Source organism: Mauremys reevesii, linkage group 9 (genome assembly GCF_016161935.1).
Source record: "Mauremys reevesii isolate NIE-2019 linkage group 9, ASM1616193v1, whole genome shotgun sequence".
Taxonomy (NCBI): domain Eukaryota; kingdom Metazoa; phylum Chordata; order Testudines; family Geoemydidae; genus Mauremys; species Mauremys reevesii.
This window is the reverse complement of record NC_052631.1, coordinates 91,038,956-91,064,541: the sequence shown is the minus strand read 5'-3', so window position 1 is coordinate 91,064,541 and position 25,586 is coordinate 91,038,956. Positions and strand designations below refer to the sequence as shown.

Sequence of the window (25,586 nt, the reverse complement as noted above, 5' to 3'; positions counted from 1 at the left end):
ATGGGAGTTTTGCCATTGATTTCAGCAGAGCTAGGACTTCAACCTCAAAAGAATGGACATAAAGGGTGATGTTTGTGACAAGTCACCACAACAACCACCACCATGTGTGGGCTAAATTCCACCCTGAGTTATACTTGCGCAATGCCACTGAAGTTAACAGGAGTGTTTCTGAGGGCAGAACTGGGTAACATATTACGACAACCTTCGCATGGTGCATATTTTTATCAGAAGAGCAATGTTGCTGACTCTTGCAATTTTATCACAAATCTCATGATAGTTGATGTTTTTCTTAAAGACCCAGGTCCTGGAGTCATAGGATTAGGAGATAATCTTTGTTTTGTATTTTTAATTTATTACAATAAATTAGTAGCCCTCATGGTTGCACAGAAAAGATTTAAAATACAACTAAAACTAGGGTCAAAAGCCAGAAAGCAAATAAAGAACGGCACATTTATTTTTTTCCCTCACTTGTGATTTTTAGGAGGACTGATTTGTGGTGTTTGCTTGGGGGTAGCAGTGCTGTAAGACAGGATTCCCCTAGGCATTTCCCTTGAGAATAGTGCCAGGCAAGAATAGATCTAGGGTGGACCAGTCTCTTTGGAAAGGGTAAACACTGAAGTGGAGAGAAGCAAAATTTATTTTGACAAGGGGGAGGGAGGAAAACACCCTCAAATTTAAGAGAGCTGACAAATGTACCCAGGTTGGAAGTCCATTGGGATAGGGACCATGGGCCCAATAGCCCAATCTGTTACACCAGTTTAATGATGGTGCAACTCCATTGAATGGATTTAGGAATCAAACCCCATATCTTCATTCTCTGTAAAGCACCGTGACCAAGTAAAGGGTATATATGCACATATCCCATGACTGACTCGATCATAGGGGCATAGTTTCCTGGTGGTGCCAATCTCTTCTCTGGGACAAAGGCACTGTATACAAATGTTAAATTATAAAACAAACATACATTACTATAGGAACCGAATAATAAAATCACACACACACACACACACAAAATCCATTTACGAGAACAGGGAAAGATGCTACTTACAGCAGAATTCAGTATTATTTGTAATAGAATTGAAAATCAAACCCACGCTCAGCAGATGGAAGCTTCCAGTCGTTGGGAGGATGCTAAGAAGAAGAATGTACACACACAATACCACTTACATTTGTAACCTAATGAGTTCCATTGTTGTACTGAATTAGTGCATTTGTCAAGATGACTCCATGTTGAACTCCTAGTTCAAACAAACAAGAGTTGGCTAGAGACAGAGAGTCTCCACCCAGCATAGAAAGTCAACTGAAAGAATGCTGAAATCAAAACTCCGGCTATTGAGTAGCAACCACCCAAAAAGGAATTCCCAGAGATTACTATGAAACTTTATGACTCGTTTACCCTATGGAGCCTTGGAAGTAGGATCTGGTCCGAAATCTGTCTGGCATTCAGTTCTGGAGAGGCTGCCAACTGCAATATTTATAAGAAGAAAAGAAGGAAACCCTATCAGAAATTTGAATTGAAGTTCGAAAAAAAGTGACAAAACCCAGCGGCAGGGCCCAACTCTGTTCCTAGTGATCTCAACAGCAAAAGCCCATTCATTTAGTAGGTACAGAATTGGGCTGATAATCCTCAGTGGATCAGACTCTTCATTAATATGAAGTAGATTCCCTCTCACGTTTCCTCCCAAGATGTGAGCTTTTCCCCCAGGAAAATATGTGTTTCTATACTTTTGTTGTTGCCTTGAAGTTACTTATTTTAATACAAAAATCTGCATTTGCTGGTTTTTATTTAGGCAAAATATAGTCCAGTTTCCAAAAGGTGACATTTTATACACATATATGGATCAATGTCTGTAAACCCCTTTTCTTTTTAAACAGTACTCACTACTTACTGCTATTATTTGTTATCATTTGTACTGAGTAGCACCTAGAGACCCCCATATTAAGTTTTTCAGCTGTAGATATGAAAGCACTTTACAAATGCTGGTAAACATCATCATTCCTATTCTAAAATGGGGAAACTGAGGCAGAAAGAGGTTAAGTTACTTGCCGAAGGCCACATGGCAAGGCAGTGGCAGAGCTGAGGTTAAACCACTTGACTTATTGTCGGGTACCCTACCAATGGATCACTCACCCTCCAATAATTAAGCAAGTCTTAATACACATCTGAGGGACACACAAAATCTCAGCACTTGGCCACATGAGAGCACTGTACTAGCCAAACGACAGCAGCATGCAGATCTTTGCAGTGCTGACAAGGTCTATGAAAGCTGGCGGGGCAGTGGGGAGGTGCCCAGTTTTAGGATTAAGACTCAAATCTGCATTTCCCCAAGGTTTGGGGATTGGGTTTAGCTGCAGTGTTCCAGCCCAGGTTCATTTTAACTCCACTCGACTCTGAACTACCTTGGCTTTGCTGACTCAAGTATAACCCTTCCCCTCCCATCATCTCAAGGTAGTTTGCGTGCACTGTGTTTAATTAAAGTAACAACTGACATGGCTCACATTCGCTGCTGCTGCTCCTCTCTGGCCTGACACCAAAGCATCACTCTGAGCCGGTGCTGAGCTGAGACAGTCATTGGGCACCCACATCTATCAGTGCATTGTTTCCCTGCATGTGAAAGCAGAGCAAGGATTTCAAGTGGCAAGTTGCTGTGTCACAACTCATTTAAAGAAAGGTGTTGCCTCAGCACCGGGAAGCATCATTGGGGAATCAAAGGTAAAGTTTACTTAGGAGTTTCTTAACTTCTGCACTAACCCACAGGGAATGAGGCATGTACAGGCAGAGCCCAGTTACTCACCAGCCCATCTTTCTCATCTGGGATTATAGAGAAATGTTTTGTATTAAAAAGTAACGTCTGAAATCAGAGATTTTTTCCAGACATCTGTACACATCAGTGTATACACAGCAGAAGCCTCTTAGAAGTCAGAGATCATACAGCAGTAGGAAATGCAATAGGGGAACCCAAAAAGAGCTAGACGCACTGGCATAGTTCCACAGTCACCTCCCACCCAGTGCATCCGCCTAAGCTCTACAGCAGAGGTGTTAGAAGCTGCAAATACAGCCAAGAATCAGAAATATGTTTCACATCCAACTTAAGTACTGCAGTTTTAGCAGCCCCGGGCAACCAAGTCTCTACTGAACCAGGATTAAAAAATCAATCAATCAATCAATCAATCCTTCACATAGTTAGAACTTTAAAAAAAAAAATTCCACAAGAAGATACCATATTCCAAACACAGCTGGGCCACAACCATGTTTCACACCCATTTTAAACATTGGGGTTTTTGTTTTTTTGGTTTTTTTAGGGGGGGAGGGAGCGGGCTTCCTGGTACAGAGGGCCAAAATGTCACGTGAATTTTACATTGAGCAATTCTGGGGGAGGAATAGAAATCTTATAACAAACCGGCATTCATCCTTGGGGCTTAACATGTCTGCTTTTAAGTATATTTTAGGATCTCTGGAATGGCTTCTCATTAAAAGGGCAGACTTTTGGTCTCTCTCATTTTTAGCCTTAACCTCTCTTCTGCAAAGATCTGTGCAGGGTTTGATTGCCATAGGTACCTATACAGTCCTTGCGGTGAACGTTCTTTACTACCTAGTTCTCTCCCCTCTCTTGCATTTTCAACTCCCCCTCCCACCCCCTGGGGTCAAGAAAAATAAAGAAATCATATTGTGACTTTTTTTCTTTGTTAAGTTTTTCTGTTGTGAGAATACAGCAGCAAAAATATTAGCATCAATATATATGAAAACTATATGCATTTCTAATGTCTGCATCACCATAATATCTGAGCACCAAATAACATTTCGCACTTCTATAGCACCTTCCAGCTAAGGATCTCAAAGTGCTTTATAAACTTCAGATAATTTAGCTCTATACCATCACTTTTTAGAGAGCTGCAAAATGAGGCACAATGGCTTGGTTTTCAAAGGTGCTGAACATCTGCTGTTTCCATCAACTTCAACATCTCTGAAAAATCATAAGTGACTTGCCAATGCGGCATTTATGGAAGAGCAAGGTCTTTCTTGAATCCAAGTCCCCTAACTTCTCATCCTGTACCTTAACCACAAGGCAATCCAGACTCCATTAACTGAGTATTATCATATCTTCTACTCGCAGAAGGGAGATCCTCCTTACACTCAGGCAGGATTTCACCATGCTCTTGGTCTTACCAAAATATTTATTAAAATGTGACTTTCCAGTTGAGTTGCATATAGAATATCCGTTCCAATATAATGTAATAAAACTTGTGCAAAAACCTAAATCTAACCTTGGAAATCTCTTTCTCCATAAATCATGCCACTATTCTCTTTGCATTTGCAGCCTGGATTGTTTAGCTGTATGATCACATAAACAGGACTCAGGAAACATCTTCTTGAAATAGGAACAGATCCAACAATGAGTTCCCTTGCTGCCAAAGGAGCTTGGCTTAGGAGTTTTCAGTGAAAGCCCTTCATTACTACAGAGATGGCTGAGTAGGCATCACTTTTACAGGCTGCAGCATCAGAGCTTTAAAGAAACAGGGTTGGAATAAGGTACAATGTTCTGGGGAAAATAAACAAGAACAAACAAGTGGTGATAAGAGGATTTCTACCTTTCATAGTTTACATACTAAGACATCCATCTGTGCTTAATTTTAGAAAAAAAACAGGATCAAATCCTGTCCCTGAAAATACAGAACTGAGTCTCTTAGATTGTGTATCTGTATCAGCTCTTTATTCATGTATATGAGCCTGGGGGATTTTTTAGGCTACTTACTTTGGAATCTGTTGATCTAATTGCATTCCTTTTTACTCTCTGTGCAAGCTGTCTTTTCAGTTACTCCCCTGTTGCAGGAGTCTGTGTAAGACAAGCTCCTTCAATACCAAGGATATTTTAAAAAAAAAGGGAAAATATTATTTGATGCCAGGAGTTGATATTTCCAAGCATGAGTCATCTCCTACGGCCAGCTACAGAACATACCATAGAACATACTACTTCCATCAAGGAATTTGAGATAAAGTTCAGTATGTCCTATCCAGGTTATCATTGATTGTTAAAATATATTAGAGAACATACTGAATCTATCCTGTGTATTCTGGGTCTCCTCAATGCATGAGCAGTCAGACATGAACTCTTCCTGGAGCATTCGGAGTTAAAGGTCATGCCATGTGTCATTCAACAGGTAATTTCCCTTAGATTTGCAACCAGATCAGAGACATAGCTTTGGATCTCGGTGTCACACTGCATTAATCTCCATACAATATATGTGTGTGTGTGCGCTGTATATAGTAGATTCATTAGGATTTTATTAATTTACAAGGATAAAGTATGTAATATTCATTCATATATAAAAATGTGATTTATTTCTGGGGAAAATACTAAGGTCCTAGTATGAGGAAATGCAACTTTTTCCCACAAGATTGTAAGTCCAAAAATGCAAGATTTTAATGGGTCTTGATGAAAAGTGGATTACTTTTTGAGATAGTATAAGAGACTGGAATTTCCTGTAAAAATACTAGCACAGTCACTATTTTATACATTAGGAAACTATGGTTCTTTTGTTTAAAGATATGTAAGGCAGAATCTGAACAAAGCAGCTTTATTTCTACACCTATAACACTCACTTAAGAAAATATGTTAAAAAACCACTAAGCCTTGGTCTACACTGGGGGGGGGAGGGAGACATCAATCTAAGTTATGCAACTTCAGATACATGAATAACGTAGCTGAAGTCGATGTACTTAGATCGTCTTACAGTGGTGTCTTCACTGTGGTGAGTCGACTGCTGCCGCTCCCCCGTCGACTCTGCCTGCGCCTCTCACAGCACTGGAGTACAGAAGTCGATGGGAGAGCGCTCGGGGATCGATTTATCGTGTCTAGTGTAGACACGATAAATCGATCGCTGCCCGCCGACCCAGCGGGTAGTGTAGACATACCCTTAGCTGTAACAACATGACTCACTCTCCTTGGTGTTCAGTCAAACACAATTTAAGCCCATCTGCAAGAAAATGTGAGAACTCAATGGGTTGGTGGCATGGTCCAAATGCCTCTACCTGAGTGCTTTAGTGTAGATGTTTACTACAGCAACGGGAAGGGTTCTCCTGTCGTCATAGGTAATTCATTTCTCTGAGAGATGGTAGCTACATCGATGGAAGAATTCTTCCGCTGACCTACCGCTGTCTACACTGAGGGTTAACCTGGCTCCGCTCTGTTGGTAAGGGTGTGAATAAGGTAAGTTTTCTATGTACCTCTTTCTTCTCCATTCCACTTCTAGGGGCAGATCCAATACTCACTGGGAGTTGGATCAGGCCCTTAATGCTGCTAATGCTTGTGCAAGTTTTAGGAATACTATAAAAGGCCATCTGAAGTTTGATGGGCACAGGGCTGCCCAGAGGATTCCGGGGGCCCGGGGTCTTCGGCGGCGGGGGGCCCTTCCATTCCGGAACCTGCCGCCGAAGTGCCGCAAAGACCCGCGGCGGGCCGCCGAATTACCGCCAAAGCGGGACCCGCCGCCGAAGTCCAGCCCGGTCTTCGGCGGTAATTCAGCGGAGGGGAGGGGCCGCCGCGGGTCTTCGGGGTACTTCGGCGGCGGGTCCTGGAAGGGAAGGGCCCCCCGCCGCCAAATTACCGCCGAAGACCGGGCTGCACTTCGGCGGCGGGTCCCGCTCTGTCTTCGGCGGTAATTCGCCAGCTGGGGGGTCCTTCCGCCCCGGAGCGGAAGGACCCCCTGCCGACGAAGACCGGGAGCAGAAGAAGCTCCTGGGCCCGGCCCCGCGAGAGTTTTCCGGGGCCCCCCCCCGGAGCGAGTGAAGGACCCCGCTCCAGGGGCCCCGAAAAACTCTGGTGGGGGCCCCTGTGGGGCTCGGAGCCTGGGGCAAATTGCCCCTCTTGCCCCCCCCCCGGGCGGCCCTGGATGGGCATGCTTCTCTCACAGTAGTTTCTGACCAATATAGCCCCTTTGACTTCAATGGAATTATTCTTGATTTGCACCAGTCTGAGTAACAGGAGAATCCCCCTCACCGCTCATGTGTCTGGAATTTCCTTATAACCACCAACACCCTGGATATTAACTGGACTGAAGAAAAAACAAATTCAAAGGTGAAGGTCATGTCTCAAGTAACGCCTCGCTGGCTATTGATTTAAGCCATAATACGGGAAGGCAGGGAAATGCAGTTCTGGGGAAAGGCTGTCTAACTCTAGTGCCTGCAAACACAAGACTGAATATAAAGTGAGCATTGACCTCCTGAGAAGAGCAATAAACTCCCAGAAAGTCGTCTCTGTCAGGCTTTATTGCTGTGAGAAAAGGAAGCAAACAGAGAAATAAAAATCAAACCTTTGCATCTACTTGAAATTGAAATCAAATTAGTTGATGTTGGTCAATATCTTGTTTTCTTTATTTCACTTCTTCGGGACATGCTCAGAGATGTTGCATTTGGCCCATATTATAAATTGCAAAATAAAGGAAGTGTACAGGGTAATAATAGTACTTAGTACTGATGCAGCATTTTATACCTTCAAAGTGTTTTAGAAGCATTTAATTTCCACAACTACCATGTGGTATATATGGTTACTCCTTACCACTGTTACAGATGGGGAAACTGAGGAAAAGTAATTCAGTGACTTTCCCAACATCTGTTTGAGAAAGGGAATGGTAAGGAATTCCTGATTTCCAGCTCTGTGCTCAGACCACAGCTGTCTCTCACCCTCCCCTTCTGTTACGCCTACATCTATAAAAACAGTCAGTCAGAAAGGTCTATGTACCACTGAGATGCTATAAAAATGAGCACTCTACAGATACCTAAGATAGAAAGATGTATGTCCATGGGCCAGATCTTCAGCTGGTGAAAGTGTGATAATTTGTTGAGTTGCTGCTCTGATGACCAGGAGATCACTGAGCAATATGCAATGTGGTAGCCCATATCATAAACAACAAGCTACCACAAGGCTCTGTACTTGTGCCAACCCTTTTTAATATTTACATAAGTGACATGGCTCCAACTAAATCCTGAAAATTTTGATATGCAGATGAACTTGCCACAATCCAAGCATCAAACCTCCATGACATTGAGAAAGCATTAACTGAGGACCTCCAAAAGATGGAACAATATTTCCAGACATGGAGGCTCAAACCAAACCCTGGAAAAACAATAGTAAGCACATTTCATCTTGATAATAAGAGTGCCAAAGCCACATGAAAGTAGCTTTCTGTGGTAAAAATGTGCAACACAATTACATTCCAACATATCTGAGAGTGAAACTCAACTACACCCTCTCCTTCTACGATCATCTGGAGAAGGTAGCTGGAAAGATAAGAAAGCCAACACAATCCAGAAACTAGTAGGTACAACCTGGGGTGCATCAGCATTGTGAACATCTACAATAGCACTTGTATATTCAGTAGCTGAATATTGTGCACCGGTATGGAGCAGATGCAGCCACACACAACTTGTGGATACCCAGATGAATACAGTGATGTGGTGCATCACAGGAATCCTTATGTTGACTCCAACACTATGGCTACCTGTCCTATCTAATATTGCTCCCCCACCGATACGCCGAACTGCTGCAACATTCCACGAAGCTCAGCCAACCTGTGAAAACAGAGGTCTTCCTATTCACCAAGACCGTGACAATGCTCCTCCCCCCACCCCAACATCGTAAGTCCTGCAAGCCTTTCTGGGAACATTCATTTAGCTTCATGCAATCAGGCTATGATCAGAAGGAGGCTTGGGCTAAACAAGACTTAAAAAATAAGCACCTTGTGCCAGATCTCACGCAGAAGGTTTCTGGGTTTGACCTTCCATGGTCATCCTGGTCAACTTGGAACCGAATTCGAACCAACCCTGGTAGATGAGGATATCTACTGCACAAATGGAAAATCAAGGACTCCCCGGTGTGCAAGTGTGGTTCCCCACGACAGACCATCGAACATATCACTACCTACTGCCCAATTTATAAATATGAAGGAGGCATTTACTGCAATAAATTCTGCTACTCCTGATGTAGCCATTTGGCTTGATCAACTTCAGGTGAAATTGCAGTTGCTGCTCTACGCCAGCCAAATAAAGAAGAAGTGTGATAATGCCAATGAAGTCAACCAATTTGCTGAGTTAAATTACAGTCAATGAGGCTGCACCAATTTACTTCATTTGAGCATGTATCCCCTTGAGTCCAGAGTTCTGAAGTCATCATATAATAAAACATACCTTGTACAGAAACAACTTCATGCAGGTTCTCCCACAGCAGCACACTGGATAGTCAGATTCCATTTCTGGGAATCCTGAAAGATCAGCAGTTTGTTCCCAACCATCTCTTAAATATGTTGGCATTGTTCCCACAGTAAAGGGAAAACAAAATAATCTACTACATTTCCAGTTGCAGGAAAGATGCAAACTTCAGGAGTATTTTAAAGCCTAGAACTATTTAGCAAATTTGGGCACCCATACAGCAAGTTACTCAAGCACATGCCTAAAGTTACACATGTGGGCAGTACCCCGATTTCAATAGGGCTACACATGTTGGCGCTAGGCATGTGGTTAAGTACCTTGCTGAAATGAGATCCTAGCTATTGACCAGAGAAGTTGTGGTGTATGTAGAGGATTGCAATGAAAATCATTCTAATTAGGTGCCCATTACTTTAGTATCTTAGGCCTGGTCTACACTGGAGGGGCAAGGGGAAAGTGAATAACGTAGTTGAAGTCAATGTACTTAAATTGACTTACCGTGGTGAGTCAACTGCTGCCGCTCCCCCATCAACTCTGCCTGCGCCTCTCGCGGAAGTGGAGTACAGGAGTTGACGGGAGAGCGCTTGGGGGTCAATTTATACCCTCAGTGTCTTAATGTGGGGCTTAATTAATGCTTAGAGCCTTGCTCAAGCTCTCTTGGAGTGAATTTCACCCTGCATGCACAGGACTCAACTTGACTTTGTTAGTCCTCGTAATATGATTAACTTTTGATGCAGATACACTGATTGTAGCTACAGATTCTTTTCTGCTACTAGATTTAATAAAGTAAGTTCCATACAGAGAGATACCAGTCAACCATAAACTTAGAGTAACCGGAAAGTTAGAATAAGAGGAGTTTTTAGTGTCACCCTATTTAGCTAGAGAGTCTTCCTCTGTCTCCTTCAGGTTATTAGCTTCCATTAAAGCAAGTAGGCCCAGATTCTCTCTCACAAGAAGTTTCCACTTGGTGCAGCTGAGAGAGAGGATCATATTCTCAAGGCAAATCTTTGCTGCATTGGTTAGAGTAGCCTGGGAGCTGCTGTAATTTGTGCCATCTGGCAATGGTCCTTGAGGAACTATATACCACCTAGGGATAAGCCAGAGCAAAGTAGTGATACCACTACTTGGAGGCCAGGTGTGGGGAGTGGTGCAAGAACCTGGTGTACTGGCTCTGCCCCAGCTGAGAGTTCCCCCCATGCCAGGAAAATTCTTAGACAGTCCCTAATGTTTTAAAGGCCTTTAACATATCATTTGAATTCCAGGCCCTTCTAGTATTTTAAAGCAACCAAAAAATACAACTGCTGAGTTAAATTATGGAAGGACTTTTACTGTTTGTTACATTTGGTATCACAATATTCTACATTGTGCTATTTGCACATAATGGGTAAGGTTCAAGGTTTCACTGAGACAAATGTAACTAAGTATTAAAATTAATGAGTCTTTCGGAACAGCAACAATACCAGCTTTTTCCCAGGACTGTGCATAGCGTTGTCACTATGAATTGATGATATATTATTGCCAAATATAATAGAAAACATTATTACAATCGCCCCAGGGGAATACAATAGAAGAGTGTTGCAGACTAACAATGCTGCACACCACGTAAAATGACAACATGGTCTGAGTTCTTACAAAGCTAAAGTTTGATTCCATGCTGAAAAGGCGACCCTGCTAAAGTGTTAAAAGTTGCAGTTTATTGTCTTTCTAATTTACTCTCTATATATGTAAAAATGCTTTCCCGCCTATCTGCTGATAGCCCTGTTAACTAAAAGTCAAACTGAGATTTTTCTGATAGCACAAGTAAAAAGTCAGCAGATATAAATCTAATACTCTCACTCACCAGATCTCCACCCTCTGCTTATGCTCTTTTTCATTAGTCACTTTCCTAACCCCACTCACATGCACAGAAGGGGGGTGGGGTATAACTTCTAATGCAGATAACCCATTACTATAGCAATGGCAGGCTTGCTCTTTTTCTCTCTCATCACCTCTCTAATTAAGATGGCTGTTACATTGCTTATATTTTTATATTATCTTTTTAATTAGATTAACTTAATTCTACAGACTTGACAAATCAGCTAAAGCAAGAATTTCTGAGATAAAACTCAGGTTTCCCTTGCTTTAAGCTCATTAAAAATGTTAAGGTTCTTATTGTAAATGTATTTTCTTCTCTAATAAGCTATCATTTTTAATTATTGAAGAACCCACTAGCCAGCAGCCTTAGGGGTCTAACATTCATTAAATCCACTCTTCAGTCGTCACAATGGTAAGGTAAGAAAACACATAAGATGAATTCCAACAAAGGAAACTGGTACTGAAACATAAAGCCTTAAAGAAACATATGCTGGCAGTTAGTAATACATGTATAAATGGTTTAACATTCCTTTACTTCTTGTATAATTATTGTTCCTATGCTGAAGAAAAACAGAGGAGAGGAGGAACACGGTGCAGTTGGCCAACATGTTATGCTGAGATTTTGAATTCCAGTCTCTAATGTTGAGTTGCTATGTCATTTTCAAATAGAAGGACCAAACACTGGGGGCAGTTATAGGGAAGCCAAGCAAGCTCGTGCTTGGGGCCGCAGGTTCTAGGGGGCGGCATTTCCGGCCAATCCTAGGGTGGCACAGCTCCCCTATTATTTATTTATTTATTTTGCTGTGCCTCTGGGTCTGGCCGCCCTGCACCCTTGGGGGGTTTCTATTTTGTTTTTTGTTGTTGTTTTTTTGCTTTGCCTCTGGGTCCAGCCGCCCTGCTGCACTCAGGGTTTGGGGGGGAGGGGTTTGCTTTGCCTAGGGTCCGGCCACCCTGCGCCCTTTTGGGTTTTTTTTCCGCTTGGGGCTGCAAAAAAGTCAGAGCCAGCCCTGATCTTATCAACCTTCTGTTGACCTAATACAGTGGCTCTCAACCTTTCCAGCCTATTGTACCCCTTTCAGGAGTCTGATTTGTCTTCTGTACCCCAAGTTTCACTTAACTTAGAAATTACTTGCTTACAAACTCAGACATAAAAATACAAAAGTGTCACCGCACACTAGTACTGAAAAATTGCTCAATTTCTTATTTTTACCATATAATTATACATCAATTGGAATGTACATATTGTACTTACATTTCAGTGTATAGTACATAGAGCAGTATAAATAAGTCATTGACTGTATGAAATTTTAGTTTGTACTGACTTTTCTAGTGCATTTTATATAGCCTGTGGTAAATTCGGTAAATAGCTAGATGAGTTGATGTACCCGCTGGAAGACCTTAGTATATCCCCCACAGGTACATGTTGAGAACTACTGACCTAATGGACAGGAGGTTTTTCATATCCCACTATCTATACATCATGAGTCTATCTTTTTTTTTTTTTAAACTGAGATTTGAAGAATAACCAGTGGTTCCCAAACTTGTTCTGCCACTTGTACAGGGAAAGCCCCTGGCGGGCCAGGCCGGCTTGTTTACCTGCCACATCCACAGGTTCGGCCAATCGCGGCTCCCAGTGGCCGTGGTTCGCTGTTGCAGGCCAATGGGGGCTGCGGGAAGCAGTGGCCAGTATGTCCCTCGGCCCACGCTGCTTCCAACAGCTCCCATTGGCCTGGAGCAACGAACCGCAGCCACTGGGAGCCACAATCGGACAAACCTGCGGACGCGGCAGGTACTCAAACCAGCCTGGCCCATCAGGGGCTTTCCCTGCACAAGCAGCGGAACAAGTTTGGGAACCAGTGAGCTAGACAAATCCACAGCTTCCCATGTGGTGCCCTAACCTGTTAAATCATTTCATGCCAGACTTGAATATAACATATAGCTAAAGAACCAAATCTGAAATCAAGAAAGCACCATTCACTCTCCAGTTTGGTATATGTTCCTGGATAATTATATTCATAACTTTGCACTACTAGAGCTCTGTTAAAAGGCGGCTCTCAGAGCACTTCACAAACACTAAGGAAGCCACACAATCACCCAGAAGAAGAGCTCTTTGTACCTTAAAAGCTTGTCTTTTTCACCAACAGAAGTGGGGCCAATAAAAGATATTACCTCACCCACCTTGTCCCCCTAATATCCTGGGACCAACACAGCTACAATAACAACACTGAACCCCTCCTCCCCGTGAGGTAGGGGACCTTACATCCCCCCCAAAAAAGACAAGATGTGGGCATGGGGTAGGATCCGACTTGGGAATACCTAACACTTGCTTCTACTTTGAGAAGGTCAAAGTGCTTAGTAAAAACAGGGGTTGGAGAACATGTCCCCCTTAAGCCTCTCAGGCACTGGTGGTGTCTCTGGGCTTACAGATGGGTATTCTAAGGGGAGCTGGGCAAAGCTTTGCAAACAGATAGTTTATTCACTGAAAAACAATGAATTATTTTTAAGAAGTCAAAACACTTTAATTCAGCCTTTTCTAAATGAAACATTTCAACTTTCTTTTCAAATTGCAGGGTTACGTTAGAAAACTGCCTAGATTTATTTCAAAACAACAAAAAAGAAAAAAACACTGGAAACTAAACTAAACTCAAAATATCTTTTCAGCCAAACAAAACGTTTTCATTTTGGGTAGAACTAAACATTTTGTTTGGGATGGAAACAGGTTTTTTGCTGTTTTTCCGTGAGAAAAGCCAAAAATATTCAATTTCTGGTACACCTACAACAATTTTTTTCCCCGATTTAGTTTGGCTACCAGATTGAAAAATCATTCTTCACTCAGCTCTAATCCTAAAATCACAGAGGTAAAACTCCCACTGACTTTGTAATTAAATGCTAAACTGTATGATACTGTTCAGCCGCTACCTGGTGATGTGTGTAATTTACCTTATCTGAGACTAGATCTGCCATACCTGGGCAGCGCATTAAAGGATCTTAGAGTGAACATCTCATGCATCTCTCTGGAATGGAAGCTCTGTGGGGAGTCCACATCTGGGAAAGAGCCTGACCTGCAACCTACCGGGTACAATCAGTACCTGACAGACGTCATTGGGAAAAGTAGCAGGCCCTGTGTGATTTGCTTAAAGTCACACAGCAAGTCAGCAGCAGGGCTGGGAAAAGAGGCCAGATTGTTTCATTTCTAGTCCCATGGTGTAACACTGGACAAAGCTCCCTACTTACACAGAAGGGGCTGCATCTAACTCTCTTAGGGAAGCTGAAAATCTTTTAAAAGCAGCGTAGTCATTCAATAGAGCACAAACTGGTAAAATAAATGACAGCAGAGTTAGTCAACAGGATTAACCCCTTCACTGCTAGCAGGTATTTAAATCAATGGAACATCAAGACATTCCCATAAAGGCCAACTACAGTGGCAAAACTGATTTTAAGGACATAGTCTATTTCCAACCAATACTATGTCAAATTTTCCAGCAAACATAGGCAAAAATATCCAACCAACTCCTATGAATTACAGTAGCCTCCATTTATCAGTAATTTTTAATTAAGCTGAAATGAGATATATATTGCAGTAGAGAGAAATAATGAACAGAGCCAGATATGCAAATCTGGCAGTTACAGAAAATGGCTTCGTGAGAGCACTGCTGGTTGTATAACTCAATAGTAAATAGCACAGATGAGGTCAGATTTGGGGCTGGGATCAAAGCCATCAGAAAAATAAACCCACCTGCATTAGCTTTCATTTTGCTTTTGAAGGGTTAAGGAGCTTCTTATAAAGAAGCTGTGAAATTAGCTCCACATTACTGTAAACTCCCAAAGCACTAGGGAGCACTACTGCCAGCCCTAAACCTTTAAAAATCATGAATCAGGCTTCAACAAAATCATGAGATTAAAAGAAATCAAAAACCTCATTATTTTTAAACCCAAAAATAATATGGGGGTGGTATTTGTCTTTTAGCTTCTGAGCCTTTGGGAGGGTACATTCTGTTCACATTTTCAAGTCTTTCTCCACAAAATGTAGAAATTTAGATATTTTTGTTTTTAGTGAAAGCTCTGATTGTCACATAATCCCTTGACTCCAAGAGCTGAGGCTTTAAGAAAAACACCAATAATCATGAGACACGTGATAACATTGTAGGCACTGGCAACACTGAGTAATATTGTTTTAAATAGTTCCTGTTATTGGAGTTAATTACAGATCTCATCTGCAGCTATGTGAGGAGGTATTTTCCAGTTGTAACCTGTAGCACTCATTCTATTGCATGTAGAAGTTATCAGCAAAAGGTGTGGTGATACACCTTCCCAGATCAAGACAAACTTATCTGTGTCTCTGTTTAAATTTCACTGTAGATTGGTCTTAAATAAGATACAGTAACTTGTTAGTCTTATTGGAAAAACTGCTTTCCAATTAAAACATGGTAAGTAACGAACCCTTATGCAAATCGTTCTAATTACCTTTGAAGTCACTGATCAGTTTCAAACAAGGTCTATGCTTGTGTCATTGGCATTGCTTTTGAAAATTATTTCAGATTTAACGAGTGTGTGCATGCATGATTCATGGTAACACCGGTGGCCCAATGTGCACAATAGGGCATATAACGTGACTCTAGTCACACTGCTATGTGTTCTGTGTTTGATTTGTCATTACACAGCCTGATGTTCACATTATATAACTAAAGATTTTGAAACCAATCACATGGTGAACACAGGCTGTAGTATAAAGCCAAAGATTAATGAAAATCCTCAGAAAAACACTCTAGCAGGCTCACTGGGCCACTGTTCATTTTCTTTAGTTTCATTTTAAAAGCATTTAAAAATGATTCAGCAATACGGATGAAAAATCCTGACCGGAAGGCTTAGAGGAATTACAGCAAAGATTAGGCAATATTGATTAAAGATGCAAGAATGTTTATTTGTTAGCATCAAACATATTAGACTTTCTCCCATAGAAACCATCCAGAATAATCATGTAATGAGAACCAGACAAATATTGTTCAATGCATCTTCATTTTCTCAATTGTTCAGAATTAAGTAATATTCTAAACCTTTCCCCAACAGTTATTCATGATCTTGACATTTTCATTTGTCAGCATCATCTAATCATGAAACATTCCAAATACGCGGACTTTTCTTCTATCAATCAACAGGGGTTCTGAATGCAGAAACATTCTTCATTTCTTTTCTCCCCAACTCCCCACCCTCTTCCTGGTAAGTGAAAAGGCTAAACAGCCTTTCTGTAGCTATATTTTGTCTGCAGCGAATACACCAACTGATAAATTAAGACAAATTTGGAGAACAGACAAACAATAATTGTGAAACTGAAGTCTGTGGTCATATTTGCACTAGCACTAGTAAATCTTCTGAAGTCCTGAGGCTTACACTAAGACAGCAAAATTAATTTATCATGACTACCGGATCCCAGAGAGACTGGGAAGAGTGGATATTGATTGCACAATATGTGGAAATGGCTAAAAAGACTGTATTATAGGTCCCAAATTACAAGTAATGTTTGCGTAATCAAATCTGCATTGGGAATCTAGGAATCTTAGACATTTGGTTTTAAGAAATTTCCTCTGAGCATTAGAATGAAAACTCAAGCAAACACTTCAATCTCTCTAACCACTCAGTGACAGACTTGAAGGTGGCAATTTTGCAACAAAAAAACTTCAAAAACAGACTCCAAAGTGAGACTGCTGAACTTGAATTAATATGCAAATTAGACACAATTAACTCAGGCCTAAACAGGGACTGGGAATGGTTGGGTCATTACACTAATTGAAGCTATTTCCCTATGTTAAGTTCTCCTCACACCTTCTATGGGTCATCTTAATTACCACTTCAAAAGTTTTTTTTCTCCTGCTGATGATAGCTCATCTCAATTGATTAGACTCTTCCTGTTGGTATGCATACTTCCACCTTTTCACGTTCTCTGTATGTATAAATATCTCCTGTCTGTGTGTTCCATTCTATGCATCCGAAGAAGTGAGCTGTAGCTCACGAAAGCTCATGCTGAAATAAATTTGTTAGTCTCTAAGGTGCCACAAGTACTCCTGTTCTTTTAACAGTGGAGAAAAACATCTCATTTTCAACCAGTATAGTGGTAAACACATGAAGTTATTTAGTCTCTGCTCCTGGAGCATCTGATTAAAGTTTAGTTACATGGTGGAAATCAGAGTGCAATCTGCACTGTACTGTTACTATATCTGTATTGTACATACATTTACATTATGCATATATAAAGCCCAAGTTAAGGAGGTGCTGAGCAACTCCCACCTAAGTAAATAAGAATTGAGGGCACTCAGGATTTCACAGATTTGGGCTTGTCTCACTGTTAGGCTAAAGAGTTATGGGTTCAAATCCTACACCAGGATTTAACTTCATACCCAGTCTGTGAGGATGTGGTCTTTTTGATCAAGTATTTAGGGGCTCAATCTTGCAAAGAGCTGAGGACTCTGACCTGATGTTGCACAGCATTAAAAATGTACTTAACTTTAGGCATGTGAGGAATTTCATTGAAGTCAATGGAACTACTCATGTACTCGGCACCTTTCAGGATCAAGCTCAAAGTAAGATATTTGGTTCAACAATAGTCCCAACAGTGCACATTGTATAGTGTTATGCAAAAAAACATAATCAAACAGCATCTTGCTGACAGACACACCCACTCATAGAAAGTGGTTTCAGTCACGTATGACCATTTGTTTTTCATTGTATTCATTTTGCAGCAATACAGCACCTATATATTCACATTTCCTATAATGTAACATGTCACATGCAAGCATACAAAGGTATTATTACATGCTTTTCTGGGGGGCTGCTGCTGCAGTGGAGAGAGTGGAAATGAGGAGTATCTTAAGCTGCCAATACAAATATCAGAAAAGTAATTTCAATGGCATTATATAAAAGCTCCCATTTAGTAGAACCTGCTGCTTCTAAGACATGCAAACTATAGAACCTTTGACATGCCAAGGCCTTAGCAGGCAGATATCAAAGATCAAAAAGAAAGCAACAAAAGCCAGGGCAGGGAACTGCAGGGCTGCCCAGGGAGAGCAGTTTATGTAAATGAGTTTCCTCCCTCCCACACTCCAAAGCTGTGTACCACCTTCAAAACTAATAAGGCCCCAGTTCTGCAATGAGCTAATGCAGAGCTCCATTGTCTTCATGGCGCTCCATGTGGGTATACAGGGGTTCACCCAGGTCTTTAAAGGATCAGGACCTAAGCAACATTGGGGCTCATCAGAATGGCTGTCAGAGCTGTTGGACTCCTTCAAGGCCTATCTTTAAGGAAAATGGTGTGACTGCACAGGATTACGTAGAGGGAATGATTTGTTGGGTGAAGTAGGGCCATACTGAGGAAGATCTGTGTGCACCTTGCTACCCAGGTACATGCACATGGTGCACGATTAGGGCATGCTCCTAAGAAATCTGTCTCACATGAGTAATTCTTATTCACACAAGCATTCCCAATTGAAATCAATAAAACTATTTATGTGAATAAGGACTAACTCACAGGAGGGTGGTTAGCAAGGAGCCAGCTCTTAAACTGGGGATCTCATCAGAAAAGTGATGGTTAAGTGAATGACACAGTAGATCTGGTTCCATAGCAATTGTGATTACAGATAATTTGTTCAGTTTACAAGATTATATGATTTTTCTTAATGTCTGTGTGGCAAACCCATCCTGAGATCTGAACGTCAAGTTGGGTTCCTTCAGTGTACTATAGCACAGTATTAAAGATTACACACCTGGGATTTAATGGACAATATTATTGATGATACATGAGGCAGAATAAAATCCAGATCATTCACCAGTAAGCATGCTGGCCCTGCTGGGCTAACATAAGTTAAACACTGGTTTAGGGCATAAAGTACAAAGGGCTGGCTCAAAGACACATGAAGCAATATTCTGAGAAAGATGGTACCAGTTTTACATATGACAGAACCTCAGTAATTCACATGAATGACAGGAAGACACTAACAAATATAGTACATGAGCAATGAATATAACCAAGGATAGTGCCTCACAAGATGTACTTGGTTATTGATTTGACAAAATGTCATTTAGTTTTAATTATTTATTTTACTTCATCGCATTTAGACATTAGTGTTCTGTGGTATAAATTAACAAAGTAAAAATTTAGTAGAACAGGCTTAACAGAAGCCTAACTACAGTGACCTACTGTTAACTCTTTGCTAAGAAGTGGGTACAGCGAGCCCACCAATTTCCTTGTGTTTGTTGTAAGACTGTCTGATTTCATGTGAGTATTATAAGGTGTGCATCAGTGAACCCATTTTGGTGTTTGCTTACGGGTCTGATATTGCAGCCATTCTGTACAAGCTGCAGAATTGGGCTCTGAACTAGTAAGGAAAGTAACCCACACATGCAAGTTAAGTGTAATATGCATACATGCAACTTGCCCAATTTCACTCATCAAGACTTTTTAATATTTCTTTAACATTTTTTCCTTCAAATTTAGTAAAATGCTATTTTTTTCCTAAATACTATGGATATGCCAACTTTAGAACCAAACTCTACCCCAATTCTGCAGACACATCTGTCTGAAAGTAACTTGACACGTGAGTAATTCCATTGACTTCAACCGACTACTCTCACATGTACAATTAAGCACATGCATAAGTGTGTGCAGGGATGTGGCCTACAGACAACTTAATAGTGACTAGATAGAACTAGTGCATAGACACCTGGGGGCTGAAAATGAATATGAGACGTTTATGTCCACATAGTACAGGGGTTTCGAAAGGGGTAGGGAATAACTTTTTGATATAATATATCATCTGACACACACACTGCACCTATACATTCACATTTGAAAACGCTAAGGCCTAGATCCTGTCTGCACAGAGCTTGTTGGGAGACTGGGAAACTGAAGTGCTCAACAGAGACCTGGAGAAGGAGGTGGGGGAGATAATAAAGGCATAGCCATTTAGCCTTTCCTAAATACATTGGACCAGGAGGGCTAGAGAGGGAAATGAGAGCTATTCAGTTAGAATATTAGGAACTTTTTTCTCCATTGTTCTCTGCTCCTTTGGTTTGAGTAGTTAGGTTTGTTGTCCTCTGGGGACAGCTTGTTACTGAACAGATTTGCTGAGCCTGTACCACGGGTTTCAGGTGGCTAAAGATGTTTCTTGGCTCAAACAAAGAGTGCTTCAAAATTAGGAGTTTATCCCGCGGAGAGGCACAGTGGGATGCACTCACAGACATTCAGCTCCACTAGGAAATCAGAGGGCGGATGGTACCGAGCCCTTCGTGTCAGTGGCCTCCAGCTCTAATCTCTCCGCCTCCCTAGACACTTAAAATAGACCTACGGAGCCTTTTGACATCCTGAGCACTGGCAGCACCGGCTGCATTAACCTTGGCAGCAACGATTAAATACAAAAGGCACCGGGCTGAGGAAAGAACCAGCGACCCAGCTGGCAACGGAGAGTCCATCGTGCCCCTCACAGGCTCACCCCAGTGCCTGCCTCTTGCCCCCGAGCTGGGGGACCCCCGATTCCCAGGGCCCCCCACCCCGGTTCCCAAGCCCCCAGCTGGGAGCTGCACACGCGCCGGGCTCCTCACCTCTGGCCTGGCGAGGGGCCCCCCCAAGACCCGACCCGAAGCCGGGACAGGCTCAGAGGCGCCTGCCTCTCCCGGGGCGGGACCGCCCGGCTGCCCGCGGCGCCGCACCCCGAAGCCGGGGCGGGCAGAGCGCAGGCTGGGGCACGGTCCCTCCGCAGGGCTCAGCGCCCCGCAGGGGGCTTGGCAGCCCGGCTTTCCCCCTCCCGCTCCGGGACCCGCAGCCCCTACTCACCGGCGGGGAGCCCAGGCGCGTCCTGCGCTTCCCTCTGCCGGGGCTCCGTGCGCTCCGCGCCGCCGGAGCGGCCAGTCGCCACCCAGTGGCCTCCCCAGCCGAGCGGGCGGGGCAGCGTCTGGAGAGCCGACCGCTGCCGGGAAGATCCCCGCACAGGCCCATGTGCAGAGCCGGGCGCTTCCCCAAGGTGGCTCCCAGCTCCGGGTGGAGTCGAGTTCTGAGAGGCCCGATTCCGTCCGGCCCCGCATTGCCGGCAGCCCTGCGCTCCACCCCAGCCTTGCTTCCGCTCCCTGGTGGCTCCAGCCCCTGGCTCTGAATCCTCCCTTCTCCCCGCAGCAGACCCTGGGCAGGGGCCTGGATAGCCCCCGGGGATTTATTATTTCCCCTTTACCAGTGGAGTAACACTGGAGCACAGAGAGGTGAATGACTGTGAGTGATGGGAGGCTGGAGGGGCTAAAATCCAGGAGTCCTGATTCCCAGGCCACTGATCTGACCACTAGAGCCTGACTCCCCTGGAAAACTGCCAGTGAAGTGAGAAAAGCGAACAGGAATCCCACCCCCAGGTACCTCTGAGACCTGGGTTATACAGGTTTGCTTGTTTTGAATGGGACTTGCAGCCAGATGGGTGTTGATTAGTCTTGAAAGAACACATCTTAAGAGGTGGTGGGGAAAGTCCTCTCAAGCAATAAGCTGTGAGCTCCTTGGAAGCATGGAATAATTTCATGTCTATAGTGCATGTCATCTAGAATGTCTCCCATGAATTTTGATATATAGATATCTGCAATTGAAATGCAGCCACTTCTGGGGTGGCAGTTAGGAAACTGGTGGACAATTGGAGCACAAAAACAATGTACAACAGCAGGGGCGGGGGTGTGCAATTTTGGCTAAGAATACAAGGAAAAGCCCTCTGACCAACAGTACCATGGGATCTTTCATGCTTATCCAGAAACTTGATTTTAAACACCTATCCAAAAGCCCGACACACTCCCTGGAAGTCAGTATTGCTTGGGACCTTAAGCAAAGGTCCTGTGTAGTGGTTCTTTCTGAATTCTTCACTTTGCAAATGTGCAATAACCTCCCACTTTTAATAACTTTTCCTGTGTTTGTCACCTCACCTAGAGCATGTGTGTCCTTGTGATAATATAAACTTGAGATCTTGATTCTTATATGTACTGTTTCATCATGTGGTACAATAACTATTTTGAAGAACTCTAGCAAGGAACTTGAAATTAAAGGCCTGAACCCACAAGTGCTTTTATGTGGAATAACTTGGCCACATCAACTGCATCTGTGCTCTTTGGGCCCTGTTGTAAATTTTGATGGATTGATGTTCTAGTATGATGTGAGCTCATTTTCTCTCTTTTTCAGGCTAGACTTTCCAGAGGGTTGATTTGTTTTAACTTGGTTTAATCTGTTACTGTAGTAGCACCATTAGAGTTAAGTTTGAGAAGAGCTTACTTTCTAACAGCTGTTTTTTCTAAGTGCTTTAAAATCCAAATATATAGTCAGGTCAGGTCTACACTACAGACCTATATTGGTATAACAAAAATCCAGCCCCCCGAGCTACGTAGTTATATTGACCTAACCCCCCATGTGGATAGTGCCATGTCGAGGGGAGATGCTCTCCCCTCGACATAGCTACTGCCTCTCAGGGAGGTGGATTAACTATGCCCACCTGACAGGAGAAGTTCTTCCATCAACATAGTAGCGTCTTCACTAATTTGCTACAGCTGCACAGTTGTAGCACTGTGCATGAAGACAGGCTCTCAGATTGTTTTTAGTTTTCTTGTGCCTTGTTGGGGTTCAGGGTAGAGTTAGGAGTACATATTTGAAGTTAGTGGAGCAAGGAGTTCCCAAGATACAGTGCCCCTAAAATAAAGCAAAACCAAAGCATTGGAAAAGGAAATATGTTGCCCCAAAAACATTTTAAAGTATAATTAATACATCTGAATATTGAAATGCAAAGTCTCTGTTCCATTAGCCCCTCTCAGGCAGCACAAAGGGAGTGGATTCCCCAGCAGGCGTAGTGCTAGCATTGCTGCTTCTATGCCTCCTTCCCCTGGATCTTTGTATAGGCTGCATGGCAATGCAGGTGGGGAGCAGCTAGAACATACTCACTATTCCCAGCTGGCAATTTAGAGCAGCCCCCCAGGCTGCTCTAGTCTGTGGTGACGGTGGGGCAGAGACTTGGGGACCAATATTGATTCCTTGAGAGCTCCCCTGCTGGGTTCAGAAGAAGACCTGGCCAGTAAGTATTCAGTAGGAACAAAAGTTTTTCCCATCTGACAAAGTTATGATGTTATGTTTGTGATTAGCTGGTGGTAGCTTCTTTTTTATTTCTTTGGTCTCATTCTTCCCCTGTCCACCACCTCCCCCAACCTCCAAACTACTCTGGTAACTATTAAGCCTGGCTGCCTTTTTTAATTATAAGCTTTGCATATTTTAAAGTACTGAGGATTTGGGGCATGGAGGAAGGCTTCTTCTACATATTTATAACTTCTGTAGCATTTCCCATGCAGCCTACCAGAAATGAATGATGACCTTAAGGATCTGAAAGAATTTCCCTGTGAGGATGTCCCATAACCAGAGCAGCTGTAAGTGAATAGGAAGGGGGGAGTATCAGATTCTTCTCTTGATGTGCATTGAAAACTAACTCCCAGACCACTACTTAGCAGTTTAACCTTGTGTCAAAACCAAACATGAGCTAACTGTCTTAAAATGATGGATAAAATCAGAAAGCTGATGATAAAAGGAACCACTTGTGGAATGAGACAAGAATTTGGCTTGCACCTAGAAATGTGTCAAATCAAAACTGGTTTTTATTTCGTTGAACTAGACATTGAGATGATTTAGGAGACTAGAGTGAAAGATATGCCTTCCACATGTCTCTTTCTGCTGTTGCCTTCCCCTTCCGGTGGCCACTGCCGCCTTCTCCTTTTGGCTTTCAACTTGGCCATCATTCTGTCTTCTCTATGGTGATAACTGGACTTGTCTACACACACAGCTACCCAGGTTAACTAGAAGTTATTTTAAACTGAGCTGGTTAAACCAGTGCGAAAGGCACAGTTATTTTGGTTAAGAGTGGCTTGTTTTGCTTTATCTTAAATAGATTAGGAACAGATGTTAGCTAAACAGAAAGAAGTCACTCTTATCTGAAATAGGAAGTCTCTACACCGCTTGTTACATCAGTTCAACTAAACTGGTTCAAGTTTGTGTAAAGACAACTCCTCTATCCTACTTTCTTTTTCTTCCCTTTATCCTCTTTCACTCCTGGGGCAGATTAATATAATGGTAGGGATGCACACAAAAACGAGGGCTCTGATATAATGTGTCCTTTGCGGGGGGAGGGGGCACAATGGCACTAGTACAGACCTCAACTGCGTTATGAAATTTTAGGACAAGGTAAATAACTTTCACATCAGTAGGAATTGGTCCTTCTGAAGACTACAACCCATAACACATTTAAATGCATTGTGTAGTCTCTTCCCTGCCCCCCAACACAGCACTAATGGAATTGAGTTGTTAGCATTTCACACCATCTGCAACAGTATCTTGTCTTGGTGTGTGTGTGTGTGTTAGTTCAGTCTCTTTCATGTAGAGTTTTCCAATTACTTTCCACTTTCAGGAAAACCTTCCTGGTGCATCCCAACTCCAATCAAATCCCAGGAGTTACTTCATAGGAAGAGCAGGGATTGTATTTACTCTTCCCCTAACATCACTGTGAATGTTCTCCTAGGATTATTGGGGATGTTGGGACTAGGAATCAGACACAGATTTTATGTATTCCTTTTCCGCACGCTAAGCCTTCCAGAAGTATCTCCTGCCGAATGCTTCTGGCACCTGCTGCCTCCAAGGGAAAGAGCCCATATCTGAAATTCATATCTGGATCTCTAGTGCTTACCTAAAAGTCACTGACCTGGCCCTAAAAAACTCCTTATTGTAGTTGACACTAGCTCAGCAGCTTTCCTGTCACAGTGATGAACAAAGGGACCTATTTGGCAGGACCAATTCAGAAGCAGCAGATCTGGCAGCATGACTGATAACTGCAGTAAGGAAACTGTCTGAAAATCAGACTGAGTAGCAAGCTTCCACCAATATGTTTCTCTGAAAGGAAATTCAATAGCACATTGTCAAGCTGCTCCAGCTAACCGGTCTGCCCCCTATCTCTGACACGTTTTCCAGAATTCTGTCATGAGTTCCGTCTGGAGCTTTCTTAGGCTGCAGATGTTCTGATTAATCAGTCTCCAGTACTGACATCATCCTGATAGCCATCGGTATGTCGTATTCTTCACTTTGGGAGAGTTTGCTCTTTCTGGCACCTATCACCATCACATTCCCTTCTCCCTGGTGAACACTGAGGAACATAGTTCACCATCGAGTTCATTTGAATTAGTAGCTCAATAGAGAGGGAAAGACAGAGGATGCTGCTGCACAATAAGCAGCTGGGAGGGGTCCAAGAATATGGGATGACACTGATCCCTGTGCAGTGGGCCGACACAGGGATAATCCACCACTTAAGACTTTGAAATAGTGCTTAAATGGGACTTAAGTGTTGCACAGGCTTGCTGCGGGCCTTCTGCACCGGAGTGAAATTCACCCACTGAGTACAGCACAATATGAGGGCTGCTAAGGACCCTTTTAATAAATCCCACCTACTGAAGCTTTGCAAAACTAGGAAGGACCCTGTTTTCTTAGCCTATGTAGGCAGTA

The 25,586-nt window shown here is 42.8% G+C and overlaps 1 protein-coding gene across 4 annotated transcripts in view; it reads right to left on the bottom strand.

Annotated features, from left to right (window-relative positions):
* Positions 1 to 21,396, bottom strand: part of KIAA1210 (KIAA1210 ortholog) — an 87,558-nt gene extending 66,162 nt beyond the window's left edge. For 2 of the 4 annotated variants that reach the window (XM_039488385.1, XM_039488386.1), the window contains exon 1: positions 20,877 to 21,396. In XM_039488385.1, the coding sequence (XP_039344319.1) occupies positions 20,877 to 21,124 (248 nt within the window). In that variant the 5' untranslated portion in view covers positions 21,125 to 21,396. Of the gene's footprint in view, positions 1 to 1,396; positions 1,459 to 20,876 lie in introns of those variants that run through there. The other 2 variants (XM_039488384.1, XM_039488387.1) reach the window with 2 other exon arrangements.
* Between the last annotated feature and the right edge of the window lie 4,190 nt (positions 21,397 to 25,586).